The 18,591-nt window shown below is 38.6% G+C and overlaps 1 protein-coding gene across 1 annotated transcript; it reads left to right on the top strand.

Moving 5' to 3' along the window:
- The first annotated feature begins 2,018 nt into the window (after nucleotides 1-2,018).
- LOC106927954 (small conductance calcium-activated potassium channel protein 2-like) lies at nucleotides 2,019-17,539 on the top strand. Its single transcript, XM_088011347.1, has 6 exons — nucleotides 2,019-2,105; nucleotides 3,181-3,599; nucleotides 3,795-3,936; nucleotides 5,177-5,287; nucleotides 5,389-5,517; nucleotides 15,805-17,539. Exons 1-6 carry the CDS (start codon nucleotides 2,019-2,021, stop codon nucleotides 16,078-16,080), a joined length of 1,164 nt encoding a protein of 387 aa, XP_087867473.1. The 3' UTR covers nucleotides 16,081-17,539.
- Nucleotides 17,540-18,591: the final 1,052 nt, after the last annotated feature.

The raw sequence follows: 18,591 nt of genomic DNA, 5'->3' as shown, positions 1-18,591 counted from the left end.
ATTTCAAATACAATTACAATTCCAAAATGCTAAGCTCACAAAACCAATACACTTTATTATGTGAAAAATAAAAAAATAAGCTTAAAAATAAGGAAACATTTTTTAAGAAAAAGTAAAAGATTTGTTTTTGTTTCATTATTTGCCTTATATTGAGGATCACCCAACTATGATCATGTATGTTTTTGATGTGTTTCTGCTTCAGCACGCCTGATTCAAATGCCTCTATTGCCGTCTCAGCTTGTCATCAGATGCTGCTGAAGCATGTTGATCACTCATTCGTCTTAACTCAGGCGTGCAGCAGCAGGGAAACACCTGCAAAACATTCAGCACAGAAACCCTGCAGGACAGAGGTTGAGAACCTCTGTTTTGTTGAAAACCCCAAAACAGGCAGATGTGTGAGACAGAATAATGTGATTTAAGACTACAAACTACAACTTATAAAGTCCAAATTCAAAACAAATGACTGGAAACGAACAACACCGTAGAGGCAACAAGCCAAACCACAGAAAAGCGGAGGATGTGGCGAGGAGATGAAGCAATTGAGAGGCTTTTAACTGCTGGGAGGATTGATGCGCAGCATGAGAGCCGGGTGTGTGAAAGCAGTGGAGCTGGGGAATAACCTGATCAGTGGAAGAGAAAGCAGGGTGACTAATGGAAACAGACTAAACACAGAGGAGCTGAGCAAGACTGCAAATGGTTCAAACTGAACCAAAAACCTAAACACTAACAGTGAAATGGGACTCTAAACCGGTAGTGAACAGAAGACGAGGAACAACACAGGAACTAAACATAAGGAAATTAACTTTTATTTTCTTCACCTTAAATTAAGATAAAAACCCAAGTTTTTGATCTGAGACATATTATGGCTCAAGTCAAGAATCTTACATATATAATATATACAATCTTAAAACCAATTCTAAAAAGAATTGGTTGCAAATAAAAAAGGTGTATGTTGGATAGGTAGAAGTGTATTCCCTATTTTGGGTTTTGGTCTTAATAATCTTTGTTGGCTCTGAAAAGTTTAATATATTTAATAAGTTTAATATGCCTGATCTACAAGTGATAAAATCATAAATAGCAGCAAGTTGCTGTACGCTTTTAAACTGCTATCAGTAGTATGATTTCTATGTTTTTGAAGGGATGATAAAATACTATATGTTTTCCAATGCATAAAAATAAATTAGAATACACATTAAAGTGGCTTTGTTTATTCTGATTATTGATCAAATAAACCAAAGCTGTGTTTACTCCTGAAATTTTCTGCTATCGATATCCTTCAACCCTTGTGACTTGTAGATGCGCATTGTAGAGCTCGTTCAACTTTAACGTCACATCGTTTAATCGGATATGCAGAAGAATGTAGAAGAAAAAAACTCCAGTGGAAAAGATCCATGCCACTCCTCCAAAAAAAATAAAAAAATAAAAAATCTGCCCACCTTGCTTTTACCAAGCAAAACCTTCCCGCTCTCACACCGCCTCACTTCCTACGGCTAAAGATTTCATACAGACTGCAAAGCTTTATTCACGTTGAGCTAAAGGTTCAGCCGACCTTTGCACAATTTTGCCTCCAGCTACGTGACGCTGTAAGCAGAAGCAGAAGCATTGTACTGTATGTGAATATTACAACCAAGCACATTGCTAAAGTTTTTGATCAAATGTTCTCCTTTTCTTTTCTTTTTTTAAAAAGCCGTCCACCAGGATTAAAAAAAAACAAAAAAAAACAACTAGCGTCTGAACTGTTCGCTCATATTTGCTGACAGCAACATTTTTTAAGATATATACCGCCGCTTGTGACGGCTGGTGCAGTCAGAGGACCTTGACATGATTAAGTGGATGGAGTGAGAGCAGCTGTGGAAGAATACCGGTGCTGTGTGTTAGAGAGAGAGAGAGAGAGGGAGAGAGAGAGAGAGAGAGAGGAAGTTAATATGGCTCGATAGCACTTAATTTGCAACCCAAACCAGCAAACAGAACCTCCCTAAGACAGGGAAGATTGAGACGCTCTGTCCTCAACCGCGAGCATGGAGAGGGGGGATCGTGTGGAAGAGGAGGTGATGGCAGCCATCAGGGAAGCTCACAGCAGATTGGATCGAAGAGGTGAAGATGACGTTTGAGCTGCAGCAGCAGCAGAGGTGACCATGTGATGAAGCCACCGTGTATGACAGAGGACAGGGAGCAGGAGAGTGATGATAGGCCCTGGAATCGATTCTTTCAGTCCCATATGAAACTGTCTACCTTCTGGTGCTATGCTAACGTGCAGGCAGCAGATGTTTGCGTCAGAAAGATCCCAGTATTTACCACATGCTGCAAATGAAGTGTTTTGTGCTGCAGCTTTTATTGTTGCTTTAAAGGAGTCTGAGATAGAAGTAAGCAGAACTTTAAGTTGTTGCAGATGTTCTCCAGATTATTCCTAGTTATTTATGGCAGTGAATTGGGGCCATTGCAGATAGAAAAGAAAAGAAGGAGGAGGAGTAAATTTCCACCTAAAAACTTTCTAGGTAATTTCTGAGCTCCAAAAGTTGAACATTTGTTGGGGGGGTGGGGGGGATCTGAAATTTTGAGAATAAAATTCAAAACTTTTTGACTTTTGAAATTCAAAGATCTTGTTTCCATAAATCCTGTGGAAAGCTTTTGCAGAAGAGTTGTTAGAGCAGCAAGTCTAAACTTAGAACTAAATCTTCACAAGGTTAATTAAAAAAGAGTTTGAAAATCAGACAAAAGGGCCAGAAATAATGAAGCAATAATATTAAAACTAATCTGCAAAAGGAATGTGATATTTTTATTATTATTTTTGATGGTCAAAACTGAGAGAATATTTATAAATATTATGGCATAATTACATATTTATGCTGTATCTTCACACAATGACATCTTCAGATTGATTTTAGATGAGCACCATCGCTTAAGCATTTATGATAGCGTGTTACAAAGAACATTATTGAGGCAGCATCCTTAAATGATGGTGAAATCAGTATGATGGTGTTGAAAAACGACTTTACGTAAAACAGTTGAAATGATACTTTTCTAGCTTCCTGTCGGCTGTGTTAACACTATTTGTATCTAAACAGGAAAAACAAGTTGAGGTTTGGTTAGTTTTATTGCTGTTCTCCTATAAGAGTACTGCAGTCAAAATGTTTTCAACATTCCCAGTCAAAGCTCACACCTCTCCTCCTTTATTGGCAGCTCTTCATGGTGGACAACGCAGCCGATGACTGGAGGATAGCCATGACATATGAGCGCATCTTCTTCATCTGCCTGGAAATCCTGGTGTGCGCCATACACCCCATCCCAGGGAACTACACCTTCACCTGGACGGCCCGCCTGGCGTACTCCTACGTCCCGTCCAAGACGGACGCGGACGTGGACATCATCCTGTCCATCCCCATGTTTCTGAGGCTGTACCTCATCGCTCGGGTCATGCTGCTGCACAGCAAGCTCTTCACCGATGCCTCGTCCCGAAGCATCGGCGCCCTCAACAAGATTAACTTCAACACCCGCTTTGTGATGAAGACCCTCATGACCATCTGTCCTGGCACTGTGCTGCTGGTCTTCACCATCTCGCTCTGGATCATCGCTGCATGGACAGTGAGAGCTTGTGAGAGGTGCCCGGACCAGTTTTTCCCCGCTACGCCACGCTTCACAGCGTCAAACATAGATAGAGGCGTAAAAATAGACCAAACACGTCTCAGCTCACTGTCTCTGAGCCCTAGGAGAGACGGCATTATGTCGTAGACTGAGCAGCAGAATGAATCTCTTTTCAGGTGAAAGTGGTAAAAACCTGTTATTGTTCTTTACAGGTACCATGATAACCAGGACATAACCAGCAATTTTCTTGGAGCCATGTGGTTGATCTCAATCACGTTTCTGACTATTGGATATGGGGATATGGTCCCACACACATACTGTGGAAAAGGAGTCTGCCTCCTGACGGGCATTATGGTCAGTGTACACTGGATGCTCATGACCTTTGTGGTATTTTTTTTTTTTTGCTCTGTTTGCTTATTGTTGTTAAAAATGTCAAATTTGCTAACAGCATAAATATACTTAGTTTTTCATCTGAGAGGAAAATGACTAAAACTCAGAAATCCTCATTTAGTTCGGTTCAGTTTATTTCAGTCGGTCAACTGAAATGAACAAATATAATCTCAAGGCGTTTTACAAGATAAACAGGTTTGTTCATACATTCATTAACGTATAAATCCAGTTTGTTCTATGCTCAGTGAGAATTGCAATCAGATAATCACTCTACAAGACATTAAATCTTACCAAGTATTTTTTGTCTAGTTTTTAGTGCAAAATATCTTAAAGAAGACAAAACTGACTTACAAATCTTTTCTGCAATATGTAGATATTTGTTTTAAGTAAATAATTCCTTAATATTGATAAAAATATATATATATTTATTTCACTGGCAGATTGTTTAACTTAAAATAATCTGCCAAGATGTTTTAATCATAACGATGTTATAAGACATTATTATAGCATCGAACTAGTACTTTTCCACCAATATTAAGGAAATATTGACTTTAAAAAAAAAACTCTTACTGAAACGTTACTTATATGTTTGCTTTATTTCAAGTGCACTAGAAAGAAAACCAGAAATATTTCCTATGAATTTTTTTTTTTTGTTTGTTTTTTTTTTTGCAGTGTACTTAAAAACAAAAACAGAAAACCAGAGAGAGAATAAAGTGGTGAAGAGCAGTGGTCGATTTGTCCTCCAGCAGCCTAAGCCTATAGCAGCGTGATTATCTAGATAGCTCAGAAAAACCCTTTGCCTTTATGAGCTTTATCAGAAAGTAACACTTACAGCTTAGTCTGAAGATTGAAAGTGAGAGCGTGTCTTGCTTCATGCAGAAAAACTGGGAAGTAGGTCCCTCATGTCCCCAGAGAAATGGCACAGAGCGACGTTAACACAGCTTGAGAAAGCAGTCACAGAGGTTATCGCTGTAATTGTTTTAACAAAGGAATCAGGCGTGATCAGAGGGCCGACTGGAGCAAAAACATGGAGATATTTGTATTCATGAGGGCATAAAGTGACCCTGACCATCAATTCTGTAGAGAATGTCTTTGCCATGACTTGTCATTGGGTCTCCAGATTTATTTTCCACAGCATGAGGGTAAAAAAAAAAAAAACAACAAAAAAAAAGGTAGTCCAGCGTGTCTGTTTGTGTCTTTCCAGGGCGCCGGCTGCACTGCCTTGGTGGTGGCTGTGGTGGCGAAGAAACTGGAATTAACCAAAGCTGAAAAACATGTTCATAACTTCATGATGGATACCCAGTTAACAAAAAGAGTACGTCAGCTCTCCTCACAGAATCTCAGATGTTTCTCCACTGCGCTTGGTTTTATTTATTTATTATTTATTTTATTTTATTATTTTTTCTGCATTTGCAGGTGAAAAACACAGCTGCGAATGTTCTCAGGGAGACGTGGCTCATCTACAAGAACACCAAACTTGTGAGGAAGATGGACCACGCAAGAGTCAGGAAGCATCAGAGAAAATTTCTTCAAGCCATTCACCAGTAGGTCCTGCACTCCTAAACTCGCCTATTATTAGGATGTTCATTTAATTCACAAAAAAAACAAAAACAAAAAAAAACACCTGGAATCTGAATTGTTTGACACCTGTAGCAAAACATGTATGTGCTCATATATCAAAGAAGAATGTTACGGTTCACATGTAGCATGCTGGAAAAGTGTAAACATGCTGGGTTTGATCATGCATGCAGTTTAACCCAGCTGTTATATTTCATGAGTATGAATGCTCATTATGAAAGAAGCACAAAGACTAAAAGTGTGTTTACCTTAGAACATCGTTGTGTGTCAGGCGCGTGGTATCGATCCGTTTCTAGCTGCCATTGTGTCCCGTTGACTCCAGCGCGTCTCTTTCTCGGTGAGTCAGATGTCAGGCTGACCTCAGGGCTGACACATCGGTGTTTCTGCTTCTCCGGTGGCCAGCCGGGCGCCTACCTGTCAGCTAGTCCTTTAGTGGGTCCCCAAGGACTTCCAACTTACTCCAAAACATTATCGATTTTAGCCTCACCTCGCTGTTGTTTTTCCTCACGCTACAGTGCTCACCGACACTTCTGCTCCGTGTCCTTTATCTGTGGTCGCTGGAAATGGGCGCAGAGCTTTATCAAGAGAAATAACTACAGTGATTTTGTTAGTATGTGGCTTAATGTTTTTATTTAAAAAAAAAAAAGCATCTGCTGTGTGCGCATTTGGCTTCTGTCTGTGGTTTTACTCTTGTTTATGGGTCTCTGTAGGATCTTGTGTGCAAGTTTAATTTGCTCATGAATTTTTTTAACATGCATTTGTGTTTTGAAAACATTTGGGTGGTTTATTATAGGCTCAGTTTTACTGCTGCTGCTCTTCCTCCTGCATCCAGATCGGCAGAGTTTCTGGCTGTTTATTTCTTATTCTCCAGCGGCGGTGTTATTTTATTCAGCCAATTTGCAGCGGTGATGACAGTGTCTCACGTCCACCTCCTGTTCTCCAGGGTTAGGGTTAGACAGTCCTGAAATGGGAATTGCCCAGAGCTGCAGCTTAATCTATAATAAACAATGCCCAGCAGGGAAAAGTCACATCCAGCATTCAGTTCTGAATTTAAAAACAAATACTCAGCATGTTGTCGGGCACACCTTTGTCTTATAAAGATTTTTTTTTCTTCCTTTTGTGGTTTTGATTTAGAAGGTTCAAATGATTGAATTGGGATTTGAAGCCTATATGCTTTGCATCAGATACAAAGCCTTAACTGATATAAATATAGAAAAAGAATAACTCAGACATGTAAGATTGTCAGACAAATCACATCAACTGTCATCGCTTTTTTTTTTTTTTTTTTTTTTACAGCTTTCAATACTGAAAGCAAATGATACGAGCTGTGAGCTGCTGCTAAATGGAGCCATAGATGCTTTTTGACAACGCCTTTGTGTCGTATTGCTTGAGGAATGTTTCTGGGACTGTGAACGCAATCGGGAAGGTTGATTTTATTTACTCTACTGCAAAAAAATAACAAGATTAGTACTGTTGGGGAAAATGAGATTAGATATAAAGTATGAGCACAGATGCAGCCACCAGAAAACAGTCTAAACAGTAAGAAACGATGATGTGTTTTCAGGATGATATGCAGCTAAGATGGGACGTTTAGATCTGCTCATTATTGACGTGAATGTCTGGTTTCTATTTAATATGCCCTTTTCTGAAATTTCTAAAAGATTATTCAGATAAGTGAGCGTGGATTCAGCTTGAATATTCTCCAATCCGAATGGGGTCAAAGATACAACCTGGCTAAAATACATACAAACACCCACATTAATGTTTGGAGTAGCAACCTGCCCACTGTTTAAGGACGATCCTCACATGCTATTCCAGACGTTTAATGATCATCTGTTTTATCCAATCCAAAAACAGTTTTAACGTTAGGGATCATTTGCCAATTGGACCTCCCATTTCTGACCTGGTTTCATCTATCGACTCTTAATTCGAGGGGACGTTCAACTCAAATCAACTCAATTAGTTCTGAGCAGAGTCGCTGGGTTCCACTCTTAAACATGCATGGTGGTGGCAGCATCACGCTGAGGTGGCTATTTATGAACCGTTCTTGATAGGAAAAATACCCGACTTACATATCCTCGCGGATAAAAAGCATAATTAAGCAAACGGTAAATCTCTTTGCGCTAAATACATTTGACTTTGAGAAAGGTCTGTTCAAATACCTCGTACTCAAATACCTCATCAAAGGCACAAAAATAATATGACGTTCATGTCGATGACGAGCAGATCTGCAAATGCGGACACATTGCAGTTTGTAGGTGAGGTGACATCGTAAGAGTTGATCACTCCAACCTGTACTAGCAGGGTTTTTTTTTCATCTGAATATGTTTATCTGATGTTGTAAAAATTCATCTGTCTACTTCATGTTTCCTTTTTTTTTCCTGTTTGTGTCGACACAATGCAATAGAGCTCGAAAGTAAGTCTTCGCCTTTAATGTAGATAGAGACCTGTTGTGTGCATGCCAACGAGAGCTTGTCCTTGAACCCGATGATGCTACTAAAAAAAATGGCACTCCCTCATTTGATAAGTGAAATTCATGCCTTCAAACGGATGCCTTTTGCATCACATGAAGACGTCCGTGTTATTCAAGGCGCTGCACAGGACTTTAATGTAAAAAAAAAAAAAAAATGGAAAATAGAATTGAAAACACAAAGAAGTACAACTTTTTAACATGCCTACTGCATATTCTGAACACATCCACAGATCCATGTCATGTGAATTTCAATTATCAGTGATGGAGGGTGTTTTTCTTTCCATTTCTGCATGGATGTGATGACCTCTGACCTTTAATCAGAAAGCTACTGATTAAACTCCAATCAACTGTGCTTTCACATACCGAAGGATGACAGCTAGCGCTCCCCATCAAGGCAGACCTGCTGATTTATAATTTATGAAATCCCTAGAAGACTTGTTACATGCAGCGGAGCCGTCGTGCTCATGTAGAGCAGGGCTTGTGGGGGCTGGGGGGGGTCATCTTTCGGCGAGTGGAACCATTATTACGCCTGTTACAGCATTTGCAGCCGCATTTTCCTCCATTTCTCCGTTTGACGACTCAGTAGCACACACCCAAGCTGTTAACCAGCGCAGCAACAAGGACATTCGTCAGTCATACAAGGGTAATTAGGAGCGCTTACAGCAGAGAGTGTCTAAATACTGCCGAGGGTGTTCGGATCAGACATGGTCAGTATACAAACAAATGTCTTACACCAGGTTTTAGACCATTACAGCTGAGAATTGGAGTGTCCCCATGCAACCTCAAAGTCCCCCTCCAAGGGATTACCATTCATTTTCATCCTCAAGGTTGAAATGGGAATCATAGCAGGAAGCAGGGTAGTGCTTGTTAGTTCAGAGATCATTGAACTGAAGACACAGCGAGCGACCTGTGAGGAAGGTCAAACTCCGAGCAATCCCATTTGCTCTGAAGAGACTCAACAGTGACCGCCAGCGTGACGCTGTCAAACAGAAACCAGGCTGCCGCTAATGACTGAGTAACTGGCTCATACCAACACAATCTTTGGAAACTAGACAGCATTTACAAAATTTCAGATTTAAACTTATCTAGGAGGTTTTTTTTAATTTTATTATTTTTTACAGCACTGCATAGAAAGTCTCGAGTCAAAGCTTGTTTTTGTATGTTTTACTTTTAAAGAGTGAAGCTTTCACGGAATCTCTTCAGGCTTTCTGTGCTTTTTCTCTGGAGTTGCTCTTTGTATCTGACCATTTTCTGAGGAATGTTTTGCTTTTAAAGTTAGTTAAATCCCTGAATAACACAAATCTTCCTAAGACATGAACCAGTTTACACATAAAACTTAGTGAAAAAAATATGTATTTTAAAAGGGATCATCTTTAAAGGATGAGACGATCATCATTTTTTGGCTGATCTTCAATCACTGTTTGGTAAAGCTTTGATCTGCCAATAGTTATTGAAAAGTATTTTTTCTAACCACAGTAAAAAGGAATTAATTATTTATAAATTCAAAATGATTACTTAGTTTATATTTTTAGCCATTTTCAGCTGCTTATTTTGGCAACTAGCGACATTTTTGCCACCATTTGTTGTCGACATACAGTGGACAAAACGTGTGTGAAAAAGCATCAAAAGTCCAAAAGTAAAACTTTAAAAATACCTTTGGAAAACCTGGGGAACCAATAATCAAGACATTTTTAAGGAATAGTTGGTTACTTGGAAGCAAAACAGGAAATTAAATATAATTTAGAGCTCTTTTACAGTACTGCGCATCTTTTCATCAAATTGCTTTTTATTCATAAAACAATTACATCCAATCTAGATATAGGTTCTTAATCTACACAAGTGAAAGAAATTGTATTTATTCAGTCATGTGGTCAAATGTCTTACTTTAGAAGTGGCGGTCACGACAGAGAAAGAGAGTCAGGGCAGCAGCACTAACTGAGATTGCCTTGAAAGATTTAGTGTGGCGTTGAAAAGCTTAGCGTAGCCGTTTTCCCCTGATGAATAGCAAGCAGATTTAGAGTGCTCGTTTAAAAGGAGAACGCCCTGAGAGGACTGATTGACCGAGGTGAAATAAAAAAAAAAAGACTGAATTTAACTTTTCTTCATTCTGACCTTGAACTGCTTTGTTCTCAAAGCTCTCCAACTACTGTGAAATCTTTATTTCCATTTAACACAAAAAACATTGCATCTCTTTAAACCTCACTGAAACTGCCTTCTTTGTTTGTTTTGTTATTTTTTAATAAATAAAGCGGAAGGAGGAGGAATCCTTCTGGACTCAGTTGTGAGAATATTAACTCGCTGTTGCAGGTTTCTTTTTGGCTCCTGTGGCGCCCTCTGCTGGCCAAACGTATTATGTTTGCTCCACATGTGTCTATTACCAGACGTTAAAATTGCCCTCCAAAACCATTGATAGATTTAATCCAATAATCAGACCATTTTTCTCCCATGTATTTCTTGATTCTAGTTCACATTTGAGTTTCAAATTATTATTTTAATGATAATAATTTGAGTTTTGCTCAATGCAAGCAAAGCTGTGGGTTTTGAGAGATTTCTAAATCAATATTCCAGATATTAGATCTCAAAAGCAATTTGTGTCTTTGCCTATTATGATTCAGATGAAAAAGATGAATTGATATCTTGAATCCATGTTTAGTTGACACACTGCAGGAGAAAGTTGTGGCTTTTGGGCCCCATGAGAATGGAAATGAAAAGAGTCTTCAGTGGCCTAATTAAACAGGCAGCGTGATTCCTCAGGCAATATGTCTGCAGTGAATACATTAACTTCTATCACTTTTGTACGGCTTTTTCTTTTGTGGTAAAAAAAAAAAAAATCAAGCTTAGGTTGCAGTTTATATTTCATCAGGTAAATACCACAAAAACTTAAGCCTTTTTAAATAGTAAAATTACGATGCTTTTGAGGTTTTCTAAGTCAATATTGAAAATTCTGTAAAAAGAACAATGACACACAAGGGTTTTGTATAAACTGCAGTAAAATAACAAGCATTAAAGTGTCTTTAAAAAGTATTTATATCTCCTGAACCTTGTTATATTTGGTCACGTTACAACACAAACATCAATGTATTTTCACGGAATTTGATGTGACACACAAACAAATTGGTTCATAATTGTAAACCAAAAGGAAAAATTTTCTTGTTTTATTATTATTATTATTATTATTATTATTATTATTATTATTATTATTATTATTATTATTATTATTATTATTAGTATTATTATTGTCACTAATACAAATCTGAAAAGTGAGATATGCATTTGTATTTATTCCATTTTACCCTGATGCCCCTAATTAAAATCCAGTTCAACCAATTACTTTCATAAGTCGCTTAGCAAATTAGCAAATAGGGCCCGCCTGAGTTTAATTTGTGAAGATTTTGTTAGAGGAAATTATTAGCATTAGTGGTTTAAAACAAGACTGGGATATAAAACAATATTCCAAGGCTTTAACATGTTATAAAATATTCTTGAGTGGATCTTCTGACAACGTAGATGATGCATTGCAAACTTACTAGGAAACAGAACCAGGAGGCTCGGGGTAACTCTGGAGGCACTGCAGAGATGCACGGCTCAGGTGGGAGAATCTCTAGGCTGGACAAACTGTGCACATACTTGTGCACTTTTCAAATATGTCCTTTTCTGGAAGGGTGATAAAAACAAAGTCATAAACAGGCTAGCTTAGTTTTCCACGAGTTATGTAGGGGACACAATAAAAAAAGAAGGAATCTGTTGAAGAAGGTTTTCTAGGTAAGGTCAATTTTTACTATCTGGACTTATAATTTCAAGGTTTGACCTGAAAATGAAGCAAAGTATTAAACATAGTGTTAAATCACGGGGTCTGATAAAATTTGAAAATTGTGTATAATTTTTTTTTCTAGCACTTCCCAATTATTCACCACTTTGTGTCGGTTAATCCCATAAAATCCCATTACAATACACTAACGTTTCGTACTGTAATGTGCAAAAATGAGCAACAATTGAAGGGGTATGACTACATATAGAGACAGTCTTCTGTTTCCATCCATAAGCACAGATGCCGTTGGCTTACTGAGAAAGAAACATAAAGCGACAACAGAAGACCTTCCCCGTGTTTTTAACAATACCACATCAGGACATGAGTGTTTGTACACAACGCAGACACTCTGAGATCCCTTCCTTCCCTTTTGTGTGAAAATTGGTCGAGGATGCAGAGCTGATCTCGCTCTCCCCCCTCTGCGGCCTCCTTCCCACTTGCATGCAGTTCAGCCAAACAGATTGCCCTCCCCTTCCCTCCTCTCCCCCTCCCCCCTCTCTCCCTTCAATCCCTCCATTCTCTACACACATCCTGTGCATGTCCCAGGAGTGCTCTCCGTGTGTATGCCCTTGTGTGTGCACAGCCTAAAAAAGTAATTTCTGACAGCGCTGATTTACCGGGTTGTGAATGGTCTTGTGTTCAGATTGAGAAGTGTTAAAATGGAGCAACGCAAGCTGAATGACCAAGCAAACTCACTAGTGGACCTTGCTAAGGTAAGATAGACTGTTCCACTGTCAATACGATTCGCTTAACTCCTGTGAGTGGGCTCAGTGCATGCTTTTTCACTCACTACGTTGGTGTCCTGGTGTAGACAAAGTCTACAGGTGTCAAATAAACAGACAGGCCTTACATCTATGTTCTGTTGTGTGGTCCACTCACCTGAAGTGTCTGGGTATGAAATAATAGCCTCTCTTTATTTAAGGTGTTTATCCCAAGATATGCCCTCCAATAAATGCTTTAATTTTTTTTTTTAAATGCGGTGTAATTTTTCATTTTGTTCGCCTTTAGAGTCACTGACTACAAGCGGACAACCCTCTGGGAGAGCGCAGGCAGGGTGCCAGCCTGACGCAGCACAAACACTAACCTGGGAAGGGAGACACGCTGTGATCTGATGATTCAGCCTGAAATAAAGGCAGAGGAGGGGGGAAAGGAGACCACTCTGACATTCAAAAAACACAACACAGTCAAGCTGGACGTAATCCAGCATGTCACTGAGAGTATTAGCTGATATCGCCCAGTCAATCTATTGCTGTAAAACAACAGTCAGACTCGGAACATGGGAGAAACTGGCTAACGACCGATTCAGTTCGTTTTGGTCCGAGCAGTTGTCATGAGAAGCCACAACCACGAGAGGGCAGTAAAACGTCTTTTATTTTTTTTATTATTTTTTTTTAAGTTTTGCTGTAGAAAAATTGAGCTCAACATGTGCAGCTGTTGAAGATGAATTGCCACTGCAGTGCTCTCTGAAAATCATCAGATCACGGTGCATCTCTTTAATTCATTATCTCCCGCACAGCCTGTTATCTGTGTACTCGCTCTCTGATTGCCTCCTTTTCCTCCTGCTTTCATGATGTCAGCTGGTGGTTTGCTTCGTGCTTAAAGTGAATCTTTTTCTTGCTAATGAAATTGACTCCTGCACAAATTGCTGGGCCAGATTGTTTGCCGTTAAAGTGTAATTCCTTCTCACTCCATAACTCACAGTTAGGTTTTTACCTAAAGACCTGCATCTAGTAACAAATTCAGTGTTCTAAAAATTGTACATTGGTTTATTTTGTTATATGACAATCACAAATGTTGATTTTTTTTTAACAAGATTTTATGCTATAGCTAAGCAAAACATGGCACATAACTGAAGTGGAAGGATTTTTGACAAATGAAAAAATATCTGAAAAGTGTGGCATGCATTTGTAATATATTGTATTCTGGAGGGCTGCACATAAATGCATGCCATTCATTTCAAATAATATTTGTAAAACCATTTTTTGTAAAATCTTTTTAAAATATCATAACCTTTTCTATATAAATCACAATTATGTGCTACGTCATGTTGGTCTGAGTGAAGTACGTTTAAGTTTGTGGAAAAGAATCTGAAAAAGTGCAAGGGGTTGTGAACACTTTTGCAGAGCTGTATTTTTGTGATTCACTCAGAAATCTTTGCATGATGAGGATATATGGACTCATAAATATAATTGAACAAAGTAAAACTATTGTTACCAGCATATTTAGCACTGCCAATGTTTCTTCAGTCAACACTGCAACAGATAAGCAACCTTTTCCATCATTCCTGCCTTAAATCAGAATACGACAAGGTAAGTGATGGATGACATTGCCTCTGGCCTGCCAAGGATTATCAGTCTTACATTGAATAATCCCTCAGAAGCCATCCTCTGACATTTTCACCCCGAAGGCATGTTTGAAATGTGACAAGAGTTTCTACATCTGCAGTTGAGGAATATAGAAAACTAAAAGCTCAGGAGGAACAGTCTGCAAAACTAGCAGAAAGTGACCTCAGCTGGCACATTTCCTGTGTCCTCCGCGGTTTGTTCTGCACTGAAACATGATTTCTTGCACTGAAACATGATTTCTTGCAAACTTTGTACAGAAAATGGTCCCTCATGAGTTCTGTGATGTTGTGGACATTAGCTTTAAGCAGCATTAAAGCTGATGTTTTTATGATTTATCTTCAGATTTCAGCAGAACAATAACTCAAATATTCTCACAACTGTTTTGCATCATGAGAACTGTTTGAAACATAAGTAGAAATCTGTGGATTTTACCAGAAGAATTCAAATAGTTTAGTATTTGGTATTTATTCAGGTTACTTATGCAAAACCGGTTTCTTACCAAGTTGTGGTTTGAGAAGACGGTAATGTCAAATTTTGCACATTGGCAGTAAAATCTCTTATGCTTCAAATACACATGAGATGCAAGTAGGTGCAGAGCAAAAGATCTGCTCCAGGAAAAGTTTCAGGGAATCCAGATGTTCAAACAGAAATCCAGAGAGGAAAATTAGATTAACTATATACTGGTAAATGTTTATAAACAAAAGTATTCAAAAATAATAAATATGTACAGAAGCAATGGTTCAAAGAAAAAGAACTGTTATCAGGCACGTTGTGGACACACATTAACAGAAACATCATTTAAAGTTTTATCTCTGAAATCCTGTCTTTTTATTGTAATAATTTTTTCTTTCTGTCGCATAGTTGGCAAAACTCCTCAGGAAGCTTTAGGCTCAATTTACATTCAAGCCATTGACATAACCTTGCAATCCAGATGTCCAGAGAAGATTTGGACTTGGAAAGTGTTCCTTTGACTTTTATACCTCTCCCTTGAAGGTCCACTGCTTTTACTGCAGTTCCTATTTTAACCACTGGATGTCTCAGCAGGTCAAATTTTCCTGTATTCAACAATTAGAAACAGAAGAAGAAACTATCAAGGGAGGGCATTCCAAGTAGAACAGACAGTATCAAGGTTCGAATTTAAAATAAAGTAACATAAATATCAAATCTTAGCCCACTTGAGATTTGTTTCTTGTTTCGTTTGACGGTAATGACGTTTAGCATTTAAATCTACAATTTGAATTACAAATCCACATCTTGAAGACATAACCCTAAATTTCATTTTTAAAATGTGGAGAAGCTGAAACGCTACTTTGTGTGTTACATTATTTTAGCTACGGTAAATGAATGGACTTTAATTTCTGCATTGTTTTTTAGGTATTTTCTAATGTACAGTCTGCAAATTGGAATTAAATGCATTACTAAAGTATATGTTTTAATTATTGTTAACTTTTTCTTTCCTCTTTTCTTACAGAATCAACATAAACTACATATTTAAATGGATGTCAAAGAAGTGTTTTTTTTTGTCTATATATTCACGAATGTTACAACCTGCACATGTTAGCAATGGAGAATGAGCAACAAGTTGAAAGACTGATTGCATCAAGTGTGTTTTCTCTCTGCCGTTGCAGACGCAGAACATCATGTATGACATGGTGTCAGACTTGAACGAGAGAGGGGAGGACATGGAGAAGAGGATTGCGTTGCTGGAAACAAAGCTGGAAACCCTACTGACTAATTTGCAAGCTCTTCCTGGACTCATCAGCCAGGTCATCAACCAGCAGCACAGGGACTTCCTGGAAGTGCAGCTCCAGCCTTACGACAAACACAGCCCTGAGCGCTCGCAGTCGGTGTCACGGAGGAGGTCATCCTCTACGGCGCCGCCGACCTCCTCGGAGAGCAGCTAGAGTCCAAACGGGGAACGCCTCCGCTCAAGACTTTTGCCATCATATGGCCAAGTTGCATTTACTGTAAAGCCTTATGGTTTCAATAAGTATTACCCAAATTCTGATGACAGAATCCGACTTCCTGGGGACGATGCGTTTTAACGGATAACTTCATGCTGTCCTTATTTTTATTACCTCAAAAGATGATGTTATCCATGCTCTGGTGATAGACCACAAATAATGGCCCTTCCCTCAGTAATAAAAGGCCTCCCCAGGCTCTGACAGGAACTCTACTCCGTCTCTATGCAGAGGTAGCCAGCTCTAGGTGTCAAGGTTACTAGGCGTGAAACTATTGCACTAAAGTAGTGCTTTCTCATGGACGTTGCACTTCTGCTGGCTTGACTCAGTTGCAAACTGAGAAACTACTGAGGAACCAGACAGAGAGCATGTCAGCGATATGACGGAAATAGTGAAGTGACTCTAGACGGCAGGTAAATAGCACTCCAACACACAGTCGCTCAGAGATAAGGTAAAAAGCTTGAAATGAGGAAACAAACACGTATGTTTTAGGTTAGAAAACAGCATCAACTATAGCGGTTTTTCTTTGCAGATTGCCCCCTGTAGAATGACTATTTTTAAGGGGGGGAGATGTTGCACATAGTTTAATCCTCAACTCAATTGAATGCATCGAAAATCTGTACTTGCACTTAATTTTTAATGAATGCACTTCAATGCTGGCTGACATATGATCTAAAGATCTATACCCATTTTTAAAAAAAAGTCGTATGGGCATGGGTTTATTGTTGTCAGTTCTCAATTTGTAGTGTTGTCTAATCCAACAAACCCACATTTAGTTTCTTTTGTTTGTTTTTTTTTATTATTATTTATTATTATTATTGGTTCTTGATTTAAAAAATGCATTTACTTAGACTTATAGAGGTCTAATGAAATGCACCGAATGATCATAAACGAAGTAATTCCACCCATGTCTTGCTGTGTCTTAACTCCTGTCTTCTCCTGCGTTATCTATGCTCTCTGTCTTCCAAGCCGGGCAACAAAATATGCCGAACAACAACTGTAAACCCTATCTACCTTTTAAAGCTGAAGAAATACATATTTTTATATATTTTCATGAGGACAAGCACACCTCTTGCGATAAATAAACGACAGGAAAAAAAAGGTGAAGAGTCAGAAACGGCATACGGTGGGAGAAACCTGGAAATGGAGATGATTTGTCTGAGTTTTTCAAAAGGATAGGAAAATTAATTAATTAGGCATTACTTCAGCATAAGACCCCACTGATGTAAACTTTTCAAGAATGAAGAAGATAAACTGGTCACTCGTAAAATCAGCACCTCGGCCAGCACTCAAACATAAACCAACCGGATGTGCAGTCCACAAACATTAACAACGTAGAAACCAATGAGAGATTCTGTTGTATGCAACCTAAACGATAAAGCAAATAAAAAATACCCAATTAGATGGGTCTGAGTCCTTCTTTGTTTTTCCTTGTGTGACATGTCAGACAATTTAAAAACATGGTTTCCATGTTCAGATGTTTACAGTGCAATGAAAAAGTATTTGTTCCCTGATGAATTTGTTCAGTTTCTTACACATTCTATTGTGTGGACAAAACTAAACTTGCATCCCACGTGCAAATATTCTTGGCTGTAGAGTATAAAGAAATCAATTAAATACAGAAGTAGGAAAGATATGTGAAAGCAGGAAAAATATTTCCCTCTTCCAAAGAGTTTTAGGAACAGGATTCAAACCAAACCTGTAAGTCAACTTGAATGGACCCAAAATAAAGATTTTTGAGTAGCCTAGTCAAAGTCTGAACCTAAAGCTGCATCAAATGCTGTGACATGACCTTAAACAGGACATTTCTCCAGGTACCCTTTCCAGTGTGATAGAATGAAAATGTTTCTGCTCAGGATCAGTGAGCTAAATTTGTACAAAGATGTACAAGACTAATTTACCAGGCATTAAAAATTTTATTTTAATTTATGAACTGTACGTGTATATAATTTTTATCAAGTCGAGAGAACTCCAAAGCACTTTATCCACTACTTTCAGTCATCCACACGTTGATGGTAGTAATCTGCGATGCAGCTACCCTGAGGAAGCCTGACAGAAGTGAAGCTGCTATACAATCAGCACAGTCAGGCCCTCTAACCACAACCAGCAGGCACAACGACTGAGACGGGTGGAGCAGGCATTCAAACCAGCAACCTACCTCCTTCCTCAGCACCACCTACCTCCTGGACCGCTGTCATCCCAATCAATTGTCAAAGGGGTCACATTGTTTGCAGTCTGAGGCGCTATTAACTGAATATCAGTTCAGCCTTGGAGCAATCTTATGTAAATAAGTTTTGATTTAAGATCTTTATTGCATTGTCCTAAAAAGTGCTGCATTGCAAATGAATTTAAACATTATAGAATAGAATAGAATAGAATAGAATAGAATAGAATAGAATAGACTTTATTGATCCACAAGTGAAAATTGCTTAGTTGTTGAAAGCTCCTCCATCT

Source organism: Poecilia mexicana, unplaced genomic scaffold, assembly GCF_051168715.1.
Source record: "Poecilia mexicana isolate PSO_F unplaced genomic scaffold, ASM5116871v1 scaffold_12, whole genome shotgun sequence".
NCBI classification, from domain to species: domain Eukaryota; kingdom Metazoa; phylum Chordata; class Actinopteri; order Cyprinodontiformes; family Poeciliidae; genus Poecilia; species Poecilia mexicana.
This window is presented reverse-complemented; position numbering and strand designations above follow the sequence as displayed.